Source organism: Hypanus sabinus, chromosome 1, assembly GCF_030144855.1.
Source record: "Hypanus sabinus isolate sHypSab1 chromosome 1, sHypSab1.hap1, whole genome shotgun sequence".
Classification (NCBI taxonomy): Eukaryota; Metazoa; Chordata; class Chondrichthyes; order Myliobatiformes; family Dasyatidae; genus Hypanus; species Hypanus sabinus.
Window position 1 is genome coordinate 186,393,435 of NC_082706.1, and position 18,288 is coordinate 186,411,722.

The 18,288-nt window shown below is 42.1% G+C and overlaps 1 protein-coding gene across 17 annotated transcripts in view; it reads left to right on the forward strand.

The window, feature by feature from the left end:
• LOC132401241 (interaptin-like) overlaps nucleotides 1-18,288 on the forward strand; it is a 617,788-nt gene that overhangs the window by 22,998 nt on the left and 576,502 nt on the right. For all 17 annotated transcript variants that reach the window (XM_059983244.1, XM_059983267.1, XM_059983373.1 and 14 more), the window contains exon 3: nucleotides 3,731-3,862. In XM_059983244.1, coding sequence (XP_059839227.1) covers nucleotides 3,731-3,862 — 132 coding nt within the window. The remainder of the gene's footprint in view (nucleotides 1-3,730; nucleotides 3,863-18,288) is intronic.

An 18,288-nucleotide genomic window follows, 5' to 3' on the forward strand; every position in this document is an offset into this window, starting at 1 on the left:
TACCCTTCTGAGCTACAGGGCCGTCCTCTGTGCCGGAGGCTCGGCCACTGTCACTCCCACCAGGTAGGCTGTCCCCCCCAACAGTACTCAAACATGAGTACTTATTGTCAAGGGGTACAGCCACTGGGGTACTCTCTAGTACCTGCCTCTTCCCCTTCCTGACTGTAACCCACCTATCTGCCTCCCGTGGTCCGGAGTGACCACCTGCCTGTAACTCCTCTCTATCACCTCCTCACTCTCCCTGACCAGGCGAAGGTCATCGAGCTGCAGCTCCAGTTCCCTAACTCAGTCCCTCAGGAGCTGCAGTTCGGCGCACCTGGCGCAGATGTGGACGTCCGGGAGGCTCGGAGACTCCAGGATCTCCCACATCCGACACCGAGAACAACAAGCTGCCCTCACACTCATACCTCCCAAATAACTGACAATAACAAGAACTAAAAGATAAGCCTACTCTGCCCTCTTCCGCCTAAGCCCTCTGAGCCCAAGCCCTACACTCTGCGTCCGGCTCACTCCGCTGCCCGCAAATGAAGCTGCCCGCTTCTTAAGGCGGCGTTCTTTATATATCTTCCCTCCTTCCTGAGCCTCCTTCACGCGCCTGCGCAGTCCTACCTCTCAGAACTCCGATCTGAGAAGCAATTGGACAATTTGAAAATGGCCGCCGCCGCACTTCCTCTCAAGCCTCGCTGTCCTCTTCCAAAAGAGAACTACCTCACTCAGTATCTCCTTTATATATCTTCCCTCCTTCCCGGGCCTCCTTCACGCGCCTGCGCAGTCCCGCCTCTCAGAAATATGGAATTGTCTCTCTAACCTTAGTGTGGCCCCATTACGATAGAAGAAGGTACCATGGAGGTGACATGTTAGAATAGGAATGGGAAGCAGAATTGAGATGGTTGGCTACTGGGAGATCCTGCTTTTTCTGGCCGACAGAGTAGGTGCTCAGTGAAGCAGTTTCTCAATCTATATCAGGTCTCACCGATACACAGGAGGCCACACCAGGAGCACTGGATGTAGTAGGCGACCCCAGCGGACTCAGATGAAGTGTCACCTCACCTGAAAGAACTGTTGGGGGCGTGAATGAGGGAGGAGGTGTAGGAGCAGGTGTAGCACTTGTTTTGCTTGCCAGGAGGAAGATCAGTAGGGAAGGTTGATACAGGAGTCGCACAGGGAGTGATCCCTGTAGAAAGTGAAAGTTGGGGGGTGAGGGGAGGGAAGGATGTGTATGGTGGTGGGATCCCATTGAAGTTGGTGGAACTTAGGAGAATTATGTTCTGGACACAGAGACTAATTGGGTTGCAGGTGAGGACAAGAGGAACCCAATCCCTGGTATTGCAGCAGAAGGATGGGATGAGGGCAGATGTGTGCGAAATGTAAGAGATGCAGGTGATGGCGACGTGGGTGGTGGAGGAAGGAAGGCCCTTTCCTTTGAAGGAAGAGGACATCTCTTACTTCTGGAATGAAAAGCCCCATCCTGAGAACAGATGCGGTGAAGATGGAGGAACTGAGAGAAGGGGATGGCATTTTTACAAGTGACATAGTAGGAAGAGGAATTGATCAGCTGGCTGCGAGAATCTGGTTTTATAAAAGATATCGGTGGACAGACTGTCAACAGAGATAGAGAAATCAAGAAAGGGGTGTCGGAAATGGACCAAGCCCTTTACCTTTCCCACCCAGCTGGCTTCACCTATCACTTTCTAACTAGCCTCCTTCCCCTCCCTCAACTGGTGACTTCCTCTTTCTATTTCCATAAGACATAGGAGCAGAATTAGGCCATTCAGACCATTAAGTCTGCTCAGCTGTTCCATCGTGGCTGTTCCTGGATCCCACTCAACCTTATACACCTGCCTTCTCGCCATATTTTTTGATGCCCTGACTGATCAAAAAACGATCAACTTCTGCCTTAAATATACGCATGGACTTTGCCTCTACCACAACCTGTGGCAGAGCATTCCACAGATTTACTGCTCTCTGGCCTCTCTGACTAAAGAAATTCCTCCTTCCCTCTGTTCTAAAGGATTGCCCCTCAATTTTAAGGCTATGTCCTCTAGTTCTGGATACCCCACCACAGGAAACATCCTCTCCACATCTACTCTATCTAGACCTTTCAACATTCTATAGGTTTCAATGAGATATTCCCCCCCCACCCCAAATTCTTCAAAATTTCAGTGAGTACAGGCATTAAGCTGCCAAATGCTCCTCATATGTTAACCCCTTCATTCCCGGATTAATTCTCATGAACTTTCTCTGGATTCTCTCTAATGATAATACATCCTTTCTGAGATATGGGGCCCAAGACTGTTGACAATACATTGAGCCTTTATAAGACAATGTTATCTCCTTGCTTTTATATTCTATTCTCCTTGAAGTAAATGTCAACGTTGCGTTTATCTTTTCTACCACAGACTCAACCTGTAAATTAACCTTCTGGGAGTCTTGCACGAGGACTTCTAAGTCCCTCTGCACCTCTGATGTTTGAACCTTCTCCCCATTTAGATAATAGTCTGCACTATTGTTCCGTTTACCAAAATGCATCGTCATACATTTCGTAACACTGTATTCCATCTGCCACTTTTTGCCCACTCTTCCAATTTGACTTAAGTTCTGCTGCAATCGCATTGCTTCCTTGGCACTACCTACACCCTCCATCTATCTCTATTATCTGTAAACTTTGCCACAAAGCCATCAATTCTATTATCTAAATCATTGACAAACAATGTGAAAAGTAGCAGTTTCCATACTGACCCCTGAGGATCACCACTAGTCACCAGGAGCTAACCAGAAAAGGCCCCTTTTATTCCCACTCCCTGCCTCCTGCCTGTAAGCCATTCCTCTATCCATGCCAGTATCTTTCTTGTAATGCCATAGGATTTTATCTTGTTAACCAGCCTCATGCACCTTATTAAATGCATTCTGAAAATCCAAGTAAATGACATCCACTGCCTCTCCTGTGTCTACCTTGCTTGTTACTTTCTTGAAGAACTCTAACAGATTTGTCAGGCAAGATTTCCTTTGACAGAAACCATGCTGATTTTGACTCATTTTATCATTGGTCTCCAAGTACTTCAAAACCTCATTGTTAATAATAAACTCCACCACTTTCCCAACAACTGAGGTTAAGGCTAATTGGCCTGTAATTTCATTTCTTTTGCCTTCCTCCCTTCTTAAAGAGTGGAGTGACACTTGGAGTCTTCCAGTCCTCTGGGACCATGCCAGAATCAAGTGATTCTTGACCAATGCATCTGTTATCTCTTCAACAACCTCTCTCAGAAGTCTGGGATGTAGTCCATCTGCCCCAGGTGACTTATGCCTGTGAGTTTGCCTAGCACTTTTTCCTTTGTAATAGCTATGGCACTTCCTCCTGCTACCTGACACTCACAGACCTCTGGCACACTGCTAGTGTCTTCCACAGTGAAGACAGATGCAAAGTACTCATTAAGTTCTTTTGCCACTTCTTTGTTCCCTATTACTATCTCACCAGCATCATTTCCCTGTGGTCTAACATCAACTCTCACCTCCCTTTTACTCTTTAAATTACTGAAAAAAAATACTGGTATCCTGCTTTATTTCAGGAAAAGATATCTGGTATTCTCCTTTATTTCAGTCCTGAAGAAGGGTCTCTCCCTGAAGCATTGAATATTTGTTCATTTCCATAGATGCTCCCTGATCTACTGAGTTCCTCCAATGTTTTGTGTGTGAAACTAAAATACGGTTTACGATATTTTTTATTTGACAGGAACAACAATTAAAATGGGAAGCATCCAAAGAAGAAATTGATCGTCTACGTGGAGAAAACATGAATGTAAAAATTGATCTCAACACTCTGGTTTGTGCTATACAGCAAGCTGAAAAATCACAGAAATTTGATGTAGGTGATCTCTTTTTTTATAATACCCTTAGAGCGTAAATATGTACAGTGCATAGTTCACTATTTTAATGCTTCTTTGCTATTGCAGTCCAGAGTTGTTGTTATTGCCCTATACAATCCAGGTAGTTCAGTAACCTCTCAGCCTCAAATATTTAGCTACTTTTCATTGAAGTATATTTTGATCTCCTGCCTCACTTGTTCTGTGGTGTTCATGACTGAAAGGTGGTATTTCAGTCTATGCTATGGAGTCTCAATCTTTGGCTAGTTAAGTGCTTAGCAGGCTTTCAGTCAAACTGCACATATGCATTCATTTAAATTGGGTATACAGCCAATGCTTGTGATTTTTGTGTTGGTCTTACCCCAAAATAAATTATTTCATATTAATTCCTGTAATCATTTCTGATGACTGAAATCCATTTCCACTATGTGCTCCGTGATATTCTGAAGACTTTGTTCGCATTGTCAATTTGTCAAACCTAATTGTATTGTTATCATAGTATTGTATACCAAGAACAACCATGAATTTTCATAATAACTTTTGGGATATACTCCCAGTCATCTTTGCCTCCAATTTAAGAAAGTTTACAGTATTTCACCTGAATATTCCTTTCTAAACCTTTCATTATTTCACTTTTATTACCTTTTGAATACTAACAATATTCCAAAGCATTAACACCCCTCAGTTTTGTACCTTCCTTGGAATGAACCTAAAGTCCCTGACCTTTTAGCAACTGCACTTTTTTTAATATGACAACAACTAAGAATGGACCACTTGCCCTCATTCTTTCCTTCCCTTCTAGCCCCCATCACCAAAGCATCTCCACCATTCATAGATAATGTCTGATCTCATGGTAACCTCAACACCATTTCAATCGTCCATGCTCCCAATGACCTTTTGTCCTCATTAGCTCTCCCACCTTTCAGTAGCACCTTTAGGAATTTATCTAGTATGCCTTTTCATAACTATTCAAAAATACTATTTCCACTGCTGTTTGAGAAAGGCAATTCTAAAGATTCACAGCCTTCTTGAGAGAAAAAAAATCAATTGATCTGTCTAAAGCAGCCAGTCCTTATTTTCTTAAACTGTGACCTCTGGTTCTAGATTTTCTTGAAAGAGAAAATATTTGTAGTGTTCTTGCTTGGGTGTAACAGAACGCCGAACTAAACACCGAGTTAAACCTTTGTCAATGACGACAGGATCACAGTAAGATTAACCATTTACTGTTCACTCTTCCACATTAACGTATGGTGAAAACTGTTGATAAAACAATACAAGATTTGTACAGCATTTGTTTCCTTCTTGATATTACATTTATATTGTAAAGACTTGCAAAAGTAAAACTACAACTACTACATTACATTAAAGTGCAGCATACAGTCAGAATCTACCTACGCCATTGACTGCTTTAAATACACTTCAACGCAAACTATCCGCAACTCTTTAACTAACGAAAACATAAACCTTATCGACCGTTGTTACTTTTAACAGGATCGGCGTTGACATTTTAATTCAACATATTGATTATCTCATGACTTACAGCGTTGCTCTCACTATGTTCCTAGTGCGTAGAAAGAAAACTTTGCTGCTGCTTGCGCTCGCACATGTCTCGATCCCCACCTTCCCATTTCTCCAAACCGGTATTTTCCCACAGGATGCGGCGAAACCAGATGTGACATCATCGCATGCCGCGATATTATCACAGAAAACGAATTTACTTTAAACAATCCTAACTTTAACTAGAATGCTAACAAATGAATTACTAAGTAAAAATATCATAAACTAAATAACTGCCATAAAGGCAACACAATATTCTTTTCACATTCTCTATGTGAAGACTCCTGAGGATCTTGTGCATAGTCAATTCTTCCAGTTCTTTTAAACATTGGCAGATTTGAGTCTAACCTTTCCAAACATTCCCATGCCAGGTATCAGTCTAAGTTAATTACAGTGCACTAATATCCTCTTTTTAAATAAGGAGATCTGTCCTAAACATTGAAAACAAAACCTTCCTATTTTTGCATTAACTTGTTCTGTAACTTGTTAAGTCTGTTTTACAAGTTATGAGCCCATGGTTTTGCAGGACATACTCTACCATGGATAAAGCAATGGCTGATTTGCAGGAGGCAAAATGTGGGAATAAATGGAGACTTTTCTGGTTAGCTGCCAGTGACCAGTGGTGTTCCACAAGGGTCTGTGTTTGGCATCGATTCTTTTTATGATATATGTCAATGATTTGGATGACAAAATTGATAGCTTTGTTGCAGTTTGATACATAGCTAGGTGGAGGGGCAGGTAGTTTTGAGGAAGTAGAGAGGCAACAGAAGGACTTGCACAGATTCGGAGAATGGGAAAGAAGTGGCAGATAGAATACAGTGTCAGGAAGCGTATGCACTTTAGTAGAAGGAATGAAAGGGGTAACTATTTTCTAAATGGAGAGAAAATTCAAAAAAACAATTGAGGTGCAAAGGGACTTGGAAGTCCTCATGCACGATTCCTAAAGGGTCATTTTCAGGTTGAGTCTGGTGAGGAAGGCAAATGCAATGTTCACATTCTTTTCAAGAGGACTAGAATATAAAAGCAAGAATGTAATGTTGAGAGCTCACTTGGACTATTGTGAACAGTTTTGTGCCCCTTATCTTGGAAGGGACATGTTGAAACTGGAGAGGATTCAAAGAAGGTTCATGAAAATGATTCCAGGATTGAACAGCTTGTCATATAAAGAGTGTATGATGGCTCTGGGCTGTATTCACTAATTCAAAAGAGTGAGGGGTCTCCTCTTTGAAACCTATTGAATGGTGAAAGACCTTGATAGAGTGGTTCAGAGGACACAGCCTCAGAATAGAGGGGCATCCTTTTAGAATGGAGAGGAGGAGCCAAAGAGTGGTGAATCTGTGGAATTTGTTGCCATGGCGGAGGCCAAGTCTTTAATGTATCTTTAAGGCAGAGGTTGATTCTTGATTGTTCAGGGCATGAAGGGATACTGAGAGAAGGCAGGATGTTGGGGCTCAGAGGGAAAATGGATCAGCCATGATGAAATGGTGGAGCAGACTTGATAGGCCAAATGGCCTAATTCTGCTCTTGTGTCTCATGGTTTTAAATTTCCTTCAAAATGAAGGTGACGGAACTACTAACTAACACATACAAAATGCTGTAGGAACTTAGCAGAGTAGGCAGTCACTATGGAACAGAGTGAACTATGGACATTTCGGTCTGAAGGGTCTCAGCCCGAAATATTGTCTGTTTACTCTTTTCCATAGTACTGCCCGACCTGCTGAGTTCCTCTGGCATTTTGCATGTGTTGCTAGGATTTCCAGCATCTGCAGATTTTCTTGTGTTTGTGAGGACAGCTAATTATCTGCTGTACTTTTATAATTGCTCTTCATGAGCCTTGAAGAAATACACTCGGATCCCACAGCATCTTAGAGCTCTGCAATGTATCACCACTTAGATAATACAATAAAACCCCATTAATTGGATGTTCTTGGAACTCTGGTGGTGGCAGACTGTCAATTTTAACAGACTGTTGGATGTTAATCCAATTAATACTCCAACACACATTTTCTATTTGCACATTTTTTAAAAAGATTATTGGTATAATGTATATATTATACATTATATATAATATATATTATATTATAAAAGATTATATATTGGTATAATGTTTTCCAGTACTTTCAGTAAGTTTAAAGGGACTGCAGGAAATAAGTCTGTATTGAGTTTAAAGGGAATGCCAGACTAGTGCCCCATTGAGGTATAGAATCATAGAACACTACAGGACGGAAACGGACCCTTCAGCCTATCTAGTCTGTGCTGACCCATTACTCTGCCTAGTCCCATTGATCTACACCAGAACCAAAAACGCCCTGTACTCCCATCCATGTACCTATCCAAATTTTGACCCCACATCCACCAGTTGCCCTGGCAGCTCATTCCACACTTTCACTAAGTTCAAGTTCAAGTTTATTGTCATCTGACTGTACATATAGAGACATAGAGAAGTACAGCACAGAAGCAGGCCCTTTGGCCCATTTAGCCTATGCCGAAATCATTTAAACTACCTACTCCCATCAACCTGTACTGGGACCATCACCCTCCCTATCCCTACTATCCATGCGCCTATCCAAACTTCTCTTAAACATTGAAATTGAGCTCGTGTGCACCTTTTGCGCTGGCAGCTCATTCCATACTCTCATGACCCTCTGAATGAAAAAATTTGCCCTCATGTTTCTTTTAAAGTTCTCACCTTTCACCCTTAACCCATGACCTCTGGTTGTAATCACACTAAATCTCAGTGGAAAAACCTGCTTGCATTTACCCTATCCATACCCCTCGTAATTTTGTATACCTCTATCAAATCTCCTCTCAATCTTCTACATTCTTAAGAGTACAGTCTTAAATTATTTAATCTTTCTTTATAACTTAAGTCTTCCAGATCCGGCAACATCCTTGTAAATTTTCTCTGTGCTCTTTCAACCTTGTTTACATCCTCCCTGTAAGGTAAGTAACTAAAACTGCACACAAAACTCCAAATTAGGCCTCACCAACCTCAACGTAACATCCCATCTTCTGTCCTCAATACATTGATTTATGTGGCCAAAGGGCCAAAAGCTTTCTTTATGACCCTATGTACCTGTGATACCACTTTCAATAGATTATGTAACTGTATTCCCAGATCCCTTTGTCATACCGTACTCCTCAGTGCCCTACCATTTACCGTGTAAGACTTACCCTGGTTGGTCCTGCTGAAGTGCAAAACATCACATTTGTCTGCATTAAATTCCATCTGCTAGTTTTCAGCTCATTTTTCTAGCTGATGCAGATCCCTCTGCAAGCCATGGTACCCTCCATTGTCCATTGCACCCTAAATTTTGGTGTCATCTGCAAATTTTGCTGATCCAGTTAACTACATTATCATACAGATATAGATGACAAACAACAAAGCACAGCACTAGACCCAGGCATCCAGTCAGAGAGGCCATCCTCTACTGATATTGATCTGGTATTGTCTCTTGTCACCCCTGATGGTTTTATTAAGCTGTACCTAGATTAGGGTCAAGGTTTGAAGGCCTCAGACCTGGACTTCATTAGGGAATGGATCTCTCTGTTCATCCATGGTTTCCAGTCAGGGAACACTTGAATGTCCCCTTTGGGACACAGTCCTCGACATACTTACTGATGAAATCTTTGACAACAGTAGCATATTCATTTTGTTTGGTCGCTGTGATATGGAGCAGTCACTTGACTTGATGCAGTCATGTAGAAGCTTATTTATTGCCTCTGACCAGTTTGGCTGTCTATATCACATCCATGTGGACGGTCCAATGAGAGGAGGGTCCTTATTGGACTTGTTGTTGGATAATGAGTCTCGCCAGGTGACTGATCTTTTAGTGGATGAACAGTTAGGGAACGGTCATCACAATTCCTTAACTTTTAGGCTAGCTATAGATAAAGAAGATTTAATTGGGACATCTTTTCTCTGGCAAGTCCACATTAGATGTGGAGGCTATTTAAAGAAAAATGGCTCTGAGTACAGTAAGGATATCTTCCTGTTAGAAGCAAAGATGGGGGTGGAAAGATAAGTGAACCTTGAATGCCCAAGAGATGATGAATTTAGTCAAGAAGAAAAAGGAAAATTATGTAAAACTTCAGAAGTCAGGATCCAATGAAGCACATGAGTATAAAGAAGCCAGAAAAGAACTAAAGAAGAGAATTAGGGAATTCAGGAAGGACCATGAAAAATCCTTGGCAAGTAGGATTACATACTACATACATGTGTGCATAAACGGAGTAAATGGATAACTATGGAGAGGGTGGGATCAGTCAAGGATAAAGGAGGGAATATTTGCCTGGATGCAGAGAATGTGGGTGAGGTACTTAATGAGAACCTTGCTTCAGTATTACCAAGGGAAAGGATTTGGAAGACCAGGAGATCAGTGTTGTGTGTATAAATACCTTTGAGCATTTAGAGGCCAAGGAGAAGGAAGTTTTAGACCTCCTAAGGAGTATTAAGGTGAATAAGTCTGCAGGGCCTGATGGGATTTACCCCATGTTTTTGAAGAAGGCAAGAGACCTCTCTAGCCACAGGTAAAGTCCCAGAGGTCTGACGAGTGGCTAATGTTGTACCTCTTTTTAAGAAGAGGGCAAGGGAAAATCCTGGAAACTATAGACTGGTGAGTCTCACGCCAGTTGTAGGGAAATTGCTGGAGAAAGCTCTTAGGGGTAGGATGTATGAGCATTTGAAAACCCATGGCCTAATTAAGGAGAGCCAGCACAGCTTTGTGTGTGGCAGGTCGTGCCTTAACAACTTGATTGAGCTTTTTGACAAGGGACAAAAGAGATTGAAGGTAGAGCAGAGGATTTTAGGAAGGTGTTTACAAAGTCCCTCATGGGAGGCTAATCCAGAAGATAAAGATGAATGGGATCCATGGCAAATTGGCTGTTTGGTTCAGAACTGTGTTGCACGTAGAAGACAGAGGATAGGGATTGAAGGGACTTACATGAGCTGGCGGTCTGTAATTGGTGGAGTTCTGCAGGGATCTGTGCTTGGACTTCTGTTGTTGTAATGTACTGTATATAAATTTCCTGGGTTAGTAAATTTGCAGATGATATCAAGATTGGTGGAGTTGTGGATAGTGTAGAAAACTGCCAAAGAATATAGCACGATATGGACCAGTTGCAAATATAGGCTGAGAAATGACAGATGGAGTTTAACCCAGATAAATGTGAGGTGTTGCATTTCAGTAGGACAGTTGGAAGGAGGCAGTACACTGTTAAGGGAAAGGTGATTAACAGTGTTACTGAGCAGAGAGATCTTGGGATCCAAGTTCATTGCTCCTTGAAAGTGGCTACACAGGTTGATAGGTGGGTTAAAAAGGCTTATAGAATGATTGCTTTTATTAGTTGAAGCATTGAGTTCCAAGGTCAGGAGGTTTTGTTGCATCTTTATAAAACACTGGATAGGCCGCATCTGGAGTATTGTGTGCAGTTTGGTTGCCCCACTGTAGGAAGTATGTTGAGGCTTTGGAGAGGGTTTTGAAGAAGTTCACCAGATGCTGTTTGATTCAGAGGGCTTGTGCTATCAGGAGATGCTGGATAAACGTGGGCTGTTTTCTCTGAAGTGTCGGAGGCTGAGGGGAGATCTGATAGGGGTTTACTAGACCATGATAGGCATAGATAGAGTGGCCAGAGAGTATCTGTTTCCCAGGGTTAAAATGTCTAATACCAGAAGGCATGCATTAAAGGTGAGAGGGGGTAGGTTTAAGGGGGATTTGCAGGGTAAGTTGTGGATGCCTGGAATGTGCTGCTGATTATTAGATCATAAGACATAGAAGCCGAATTAGGCCATTTGGCCTATTGAGTCTGGTCCACCATTCAATCATGGATGATCCTTTCTCCCTCTCCTCAACCCCATTCCTCGGCCTTCTCCCTGTAACCTTTGATGCCGTGTCCAATCGAGAACCTACTCATCTCTGCCTTAAGTATACCTAACGACCTGGTCTCCACAGCTACATGTTGTTACAGATTGGTCAAAGTCACCACCCTATGGCTAAAGCAATTTCTCCACATCTCTGTTTTAAATGGACATCCTTCTATCCTGAGGCTGTGTCCTCTTTTCCTAGACTCCCTGACCAGTCAGGGACAAGAGGGTGTACCTGCCTGTAAGGTGAGTAGTGCTGGAGGAGCCTCAGCCCTTGAGCTTGACAAACAGGTTTCAGATTCTTGCTCTCTGTGGATGAAAGTGGGGATTATACGAAGGGTGAACAACCTAACTGGCATCGTAGTTCAGGGAGCCATTCAAGAGGGGGGAGAGAAGAGAAATGTGGTAATTGGGGATGGTATTGTCAGAGAATAGACGAGAGTTCTCTGTCACAAGTATAGAGCATCCTGAAGGCTGTGTTGCCTGTCTGGTGTCTGGGTTCGCGACATTTTATCTAACCTGCAGAGGAATTTGCATGGGAGAGGAAAGATTAAGTTGTCATGCTCCATGTGGGTACTAGTGACATAGGTGGAATGAAGAAAGAGATTCTGCTGAGGGAATTTGAGCAGCCAGGGACTAAATTAAAAAACAGAAGCAAAAAGATGGTAACCTCTGGATTACTACCTGAGCCATTTTTTAAATTGGCATAGGGTCAAGAATGTTAGTTAAATGCATGGCTCAAGGATTGGTGTGGGAGAAGTGGGTTTGAATTCATGGGAAATTGGCACCGGTATTGCGGAAGTGGGGAGCAGTACCAATGGGGTGGGCTCCACCCAAACCATGATGGGACTTGTATCCTTGCGAATTGCATAACTAGAGCTGTGGATAGGGCTTTAAACTAAATAGTAGGGGATTGGGTTCAACAGATGGTAGAAGTATGGATAAAGTAAAAAAAAAGTATGGATCAAAATAAAATAAAAGCAAAAGATAGAAAAGAGAAAAGAGTGAAGATAACTCAAGTACAAAAGAGTAAAAGATTTCAAGATTTTTAAAGCACAGTGAATGTAAGGGCACTTTATTTGAATGCCCATAGTATTCGCAACAAGGTCAGTGAACTTATGGAACAAATCAGTACAAAGGGGTATGATTTAGTGGGCATTTCAGAGATGTGGTTGCGGGGTGGAGAGGACTGGGAATTAAATATCCAAGGATATCAGGTAATACAGATGGATAGGCAGGAAGGTAAGGGAGGTGGGGTAGCTCCCTTAATTAAAGATGAGATGAGGACAACAGTGAGAGATGATTTAAGATCTAAGGTGCAGAACATTGAATCAATCTGGGTAGAGGTTAGGAATAGTAAAGGGAAAAAAATCACTTGTGGGAGTTGTCTATCGGCCACCGAATAATAACATTATAGTGGTACAGCCAATAAACAGAGAAATATTTGAGGCATGTAAGAATGGAACAGCAGTTATCATGGGGCATTTTAACTTGCATGTAGATAGGGTGAATCAAGATGGTCGACGCAGACTTGAGGAGGACTTCATAGAATGCATCCAGGTTGGCTTTCTTGAATAGTTTGTTACTGAACCTACAAGGGAATGTGCTATCTTAGTTCTGGTTTTGTGCAATGAGACAGGTTAAAGTGATCTCAGTATGATTGAGTTTCTCGTTAAAATGGAGGGTGCAATAGTTCGATTGAAAACCAGTGTATTATGCCTAAACAATGGAGATTACAATGAGAAGAGGGAAGATTTGGCTAGTGTAGACTGGGAACACTGGCTATATCATAAGATGGTTGAAGAACAGTGGAAGACTTTCAAAAAGGCTTTTTCACAGTGCTCAACAAAAGTATATTCCAAGTAAAAGCAAGGACAGTAAGGGGATGGAAGAGCCAGCCTTGGATAACTAAGGAAATAAAAGAAGGCATCAAATTAATAGCTTGTGCATGCAAAGTCGCCAAGAGTAGTAGGAAACTGGAAGACCGGGTAAACTTTAAAAAGCAATAAACAATCACTAAGTGAGCAATAAAGGAAGGGTAGATAGATTATTCAGATTCAGATTCAGTTTCAGTTAAAAAATGAGACAACGTTCCTCCAGAATTGTATCACAAAAGCATATGACAAAACAGACTACACTAGAAAATCCGCATAACGTTTGGCTGTCCCCAATTCAGAGTCCGGAGAGGCTGCTGCATATTAATATTGCGCTACTGTCTTAGTGCGTTCCCTGGAAAGGAGCTCCAAATCCACCAGACAAACAAGACCGAAAACTAAAGCTACAAGACCTGCACAAAACCACATAATTACAACATATAGTTACAACAGTGCAAACAATAGCATAATTGATAAAAAAACAGACTATGGGCACAGTAAAAATAGTCCGAAGATGTTAAAGGACTATAAGTTCAAAAGAAACCACCACACAGTTTCCTCAAGTCCCCAGGGTCCCGACAGACTCACCATGCCATGCCGGCAGCAGAAGGGAATACCCCTGCTATGGACTTCCACGGCACCGCCCGACTCAGCCTCGCAGACGCAGCACACACTGAAAGCGACCTGACTGTAGCGGACTCCGAGTCTGTCGAACCTCCGAGCCGGCGACCATCCCCTCCGGCAGAGCTTCTCTGAGCACCATCCTTTGCCGAGCATATTAAGACGGCCCTGCCAATGGCCATCAGCAATGTGACCCCTGTGACCACTGTGAGGACTGGGGGCCCTTTCTTCCCAGCAGAGACCCAGACCTCACAGCAGCAGCAGCAATGAAGAAGGTCTTCCTGGAGATTTCTGGATGTTCCTCCATGCTCCCACGTCCGTTTTCAACCAATTATGATTGCGCACGCCACCCCACTTCACAAATAACAGATAATCTGCTCTGGAGTGGCAGCTGCAAGCTGCGTCGTGCCACCATCTTGGAATATTATTATGTAAGTAAACTAGCACAAAATATAAAAACAGTAGAAGTTTTTATAATAATGTAAAATGGAAAAGGGTGGCTAAAGTGAACGTAGGTTCCTTGGAGAACAAGAAGGGGGAATTGATATTGGATAATGAGGAAATCACCAAGGCTTTGAATGACTATTTTCTGTTGGTCTTCACAGTAGAGGACATATCTAACATGCCAAAGAGAGATGGTATGGATGTGATGGGAGGTGAGGACCTTGATACAATAGCTATCACTAAAGAGGTAGTGCTGAGCAAACTGTGGGCTTGAAGTTAGATAAGTCCCCTGGTCCTGTTGGAATGAGGCCCAGGGTACTGAAGGAAATGGCAGAAGTTATAGTAGAGTCTTTGGTGATAATTTACCAAAGTTCTCTAGAATCTGGGCAGGTCCAGGCATATTGGAAGATGGCGAATGTCACACCACTGTTCAAAAAAAGGTGTAGGCAAAAGGCAAGTTAACTACAGGCCAGTTAGTTTAACATCTGTAGTTGGGGAAAAATGCTTGAAATAATGAGGCATCCGGAAAGAAATGGATCCATCAGGCAGATGCAGCATGGACTCAGCAAAGGCAGGTCCTATTTGACACACTTACTGGAGTTCTTTGAGGATATAATGAGTGTAGTCAATAGAGGGGAACAGATAGACATTATTTACTTGGATTTCCAGAAGGCAATTGATAAGGTGCCATATAAAAGACATTCACAAGATAAGGATACATGAATTTGGAGGTGATGTATTAGCACGGATAGAGGATTGGTTAACCAATAGAAAGCAGGGAGTTGGAATACATGGGTGTTACTCTGGTTGGCATTCACTGGTGAGCAGAGTGCTGCAGGAGTCGTTGCTGGGCCAGCAACTGTTCATGATATACATTAACAACCTGGAAGAGGGAACCGAGTGTAGTGCATCTAAGTTTGCTGATGACACTAAATTGAGTGGAAAAGCAAATTGCAGAAGATATGAAGTGTCTGCAAAGAGACATAGATAGGTTAAGTGAATGGGCAAGGGTCTGGTAGATGGAGTACAATGGTGGTAAGTGCAAGGTTATCCATTTTAGAAGGAAAAATGGAAGATCAGATTATTTGAATGGTAAAAAATTGCAGCATGCTTCTGTGCAGAGAGACTTGGGACTGCTTGTGCATGAATCACAAAAAGTTGGTTTGCAGGTGCAGCAGGCTATCATGAAGGCAAATAGCGTTATGGCCTTCATTGTTAGAAGGATTAGATTTAAGAACAGGGAGGTTATACAGCAACTGTACACGGTACTGGTGAGTACACCTGCAGTACTGTGTGCAGTTCTGGTCTCCTTACTTGAGGAAGGATATTTTGGCTTTGGAGGTGGTGCAAAGGAGTTTCACGAGGTTGATTCCAGAGATGAAGGGTTTAGATTGTGTGGAGAGATTGAGTCACCAGGGATTGTACTCGCTGGAATTCAGAAGAATTAGATGAAATCTTAGAGAAACATAAAATTATGAAAGGGATATGTAAGGTAGAGGCAGGAAAGTTATTTCCTATGCAAACACGAGGAAATCTGCAGATGCTGGAAATTCAAGTAACACACGCAAAAAGCTGGTGGAACGCAGCAGGCCAGGCAGTATCTATAGGAAGAAGTACAGTTGACGTTTCGGGCCGAGACGCTTTGAAAGAAAAGATAGTAAGAGATTTGAAAGTAAGAGGGGGAGGGGAAATCCAAAATGATAGGAGAAGACAGGAGGGGGGTGGGGTGATGCTAAGAACTGCAAAGGTGGTTGGCAAAAGGGATGCACAGCTGGAAAGGATCATGGGATGGGAAGCCTAAGGAGAAAGAAAGGGGGAGGGGAGCATCAGAGGGAGATGGAGAACAGGCAAAGAGTGATAGGCAGAGAGAGGGAAAAAATGGAAGGGAGGGAAAATAAGTAAATCAGGGATGGGGTAAGAAGGGGAGGAGGGGCATTAACAGAAGTTAGAGAAATCAGTATTCATGCCAGCAGGTTGGAGGCTACCCAGACGGAATATAAGGTGTTGTTCCTCCAATCTGAGTGTGGCTTCAGACCAGTTATTTCCACTGGTAGGTGAGAATATAACTAGGGGACATAGCTTCAATATTCAGGGGAGTAGATTTAAGACTGATTTGTGGAGGAACTACTTTTTCCAGAGAGTGATGAATCTGTGGAATTCTGTGTCCAATGGAGGCTACCTCAGTAAATGTACTTAAGACAAGGTTGGATGGATTTTTGCAAAGTAGGGGAATTTAAGGGTTACAGTGTAAAAGCAAGTAGTTGGAGATGAGACCATGGCCAGATCCGCCGTGATCTTATTGAATGGTTGAGCTGGCTCAACGGGCCAGATGGCCTACTCCTACCCCTGTTTATGTTCTTATAAGAAACATCCTTTCCACGTCTACTCTGTCTAGGTCTTTTAACATACCTTATCATCCCTCTTAATTCCAGCAACTGCAGACCCATGGCCATCAAGTATTCCTCATATGATAACCCTTTAATTCCCGGAATCATCCTTGTGAACTGCCTTTGACCCTCTTCAATGTCAGCATATCTTTTCTTAGATGAGAAGCCCAAAGGTGAAGGTGAAGGGCCCACAAGTACCCGATAAAGCCTCAGCACCTACATCATTGCTCCTGTATTCTGGACTTCTTTAAATGAATGCTAACATTGCATTTGTATTCCTCACCGTTAACTCAACCTGCAAGTTAACCTTTAGGGTGTTTTGTACAAGGACTCCCAAGTCCCTTTGCATCTCAGATTTTTGGATTTTCTCCCCATTTAGAAAATAGTCTGCACGTTTATTTTTACTACTGAAGTGCATGATCATGCATTTTCCAACATTGTATTTCACTTGCCACTTTCTTTCCCTTTCTCCTAATCTGTCTAAGTAGTAAGTATGGTGGTAAAGGCAAATACATTAAAAGTTTTTAAGAGACATCTGGTTTGTCATGTGGATGTAAGGAAAATGGAGAGATATGGGCAACGTGTAGGTAGGAGGGATTAGTGTTTGGGTGTTTTTGATTGCTTTTTAGCTGGTTCTGCACAACATTGTGTTCCTGTGCTGTATTCTTCTATATTCTATGTTCTGCCTTCATGTTTCAGTTTCTGAACTAGGCTTTATATGGAGTAGGGCTTTTAGGGAAGCACAATAGCACAGATTGTTGGGCTGCTGCTTCATAGCTCCAGGGATCTGTGTTAAATCCTGACATCTGGAATTTACATATTTCACTTTTGAACCCATGGACTTGCTGTGGGTGATGTGGTTTCCTTCCAAAATGTGTGTGACTTGGCCACTGTATATTTGTGAGTGTTAGAATTTGGGGGAGTTGATGAGAATACTGTTACTAATATGAATGAATGTTTGATGGTTGGCGTGGATGCACTGGGTGAAGGGCAATCTTTATAGACTAGTGAAGAGAAGTGAGTAGAATTTCTAATGTCCTTTAAGTTTAGATATAAAAATAGTATGTTTCCTGGTGGTTGCAGGTGTAACAGAAAGCACATGGGCAAATGTTGGCCTGGAAGTTTGCAATAATAAATGTTGTTGAAGGTTTGCTCGATACAACAACGTTGATAAAAGTATTGTACTTGCCTGAATTATGCTGCTGAATGTCAGTATTTTAAAATCTCCCTTTTTGACCATTATTGATCATGATCAAGTTGAAATTCAAGTATATTTTCATTTATTTGTATGCACGTGTACTGCTAAACAAAACAACGTTCCTCCAGATCAATGTACACAACACAGTGCATGTAAATTGCATACAAAGCATAAAGGAATATTACCATAAATAAATTAACACATAATAAAATACATTCCATAAAATTGACATTTAGCATGAGGCGCATTACAACACAAGTTAGAAAGTATACAATATAATGCTATGGGTAGTGATATGGCAAATACTCATATAAAAACATGATAATGCAAATAGAATGCTTTTCAGTTCTTAGTGGGGAAATTTTCAGATTCATTAATTTGTCCACCTAACATTTATTATCCAGTCAACATAATTAAACTCTGAATATCTCTTTAAATTTTTCTTCTTTCTACTTTTGGAATCTTGCTCTTCCTAAATTGACTG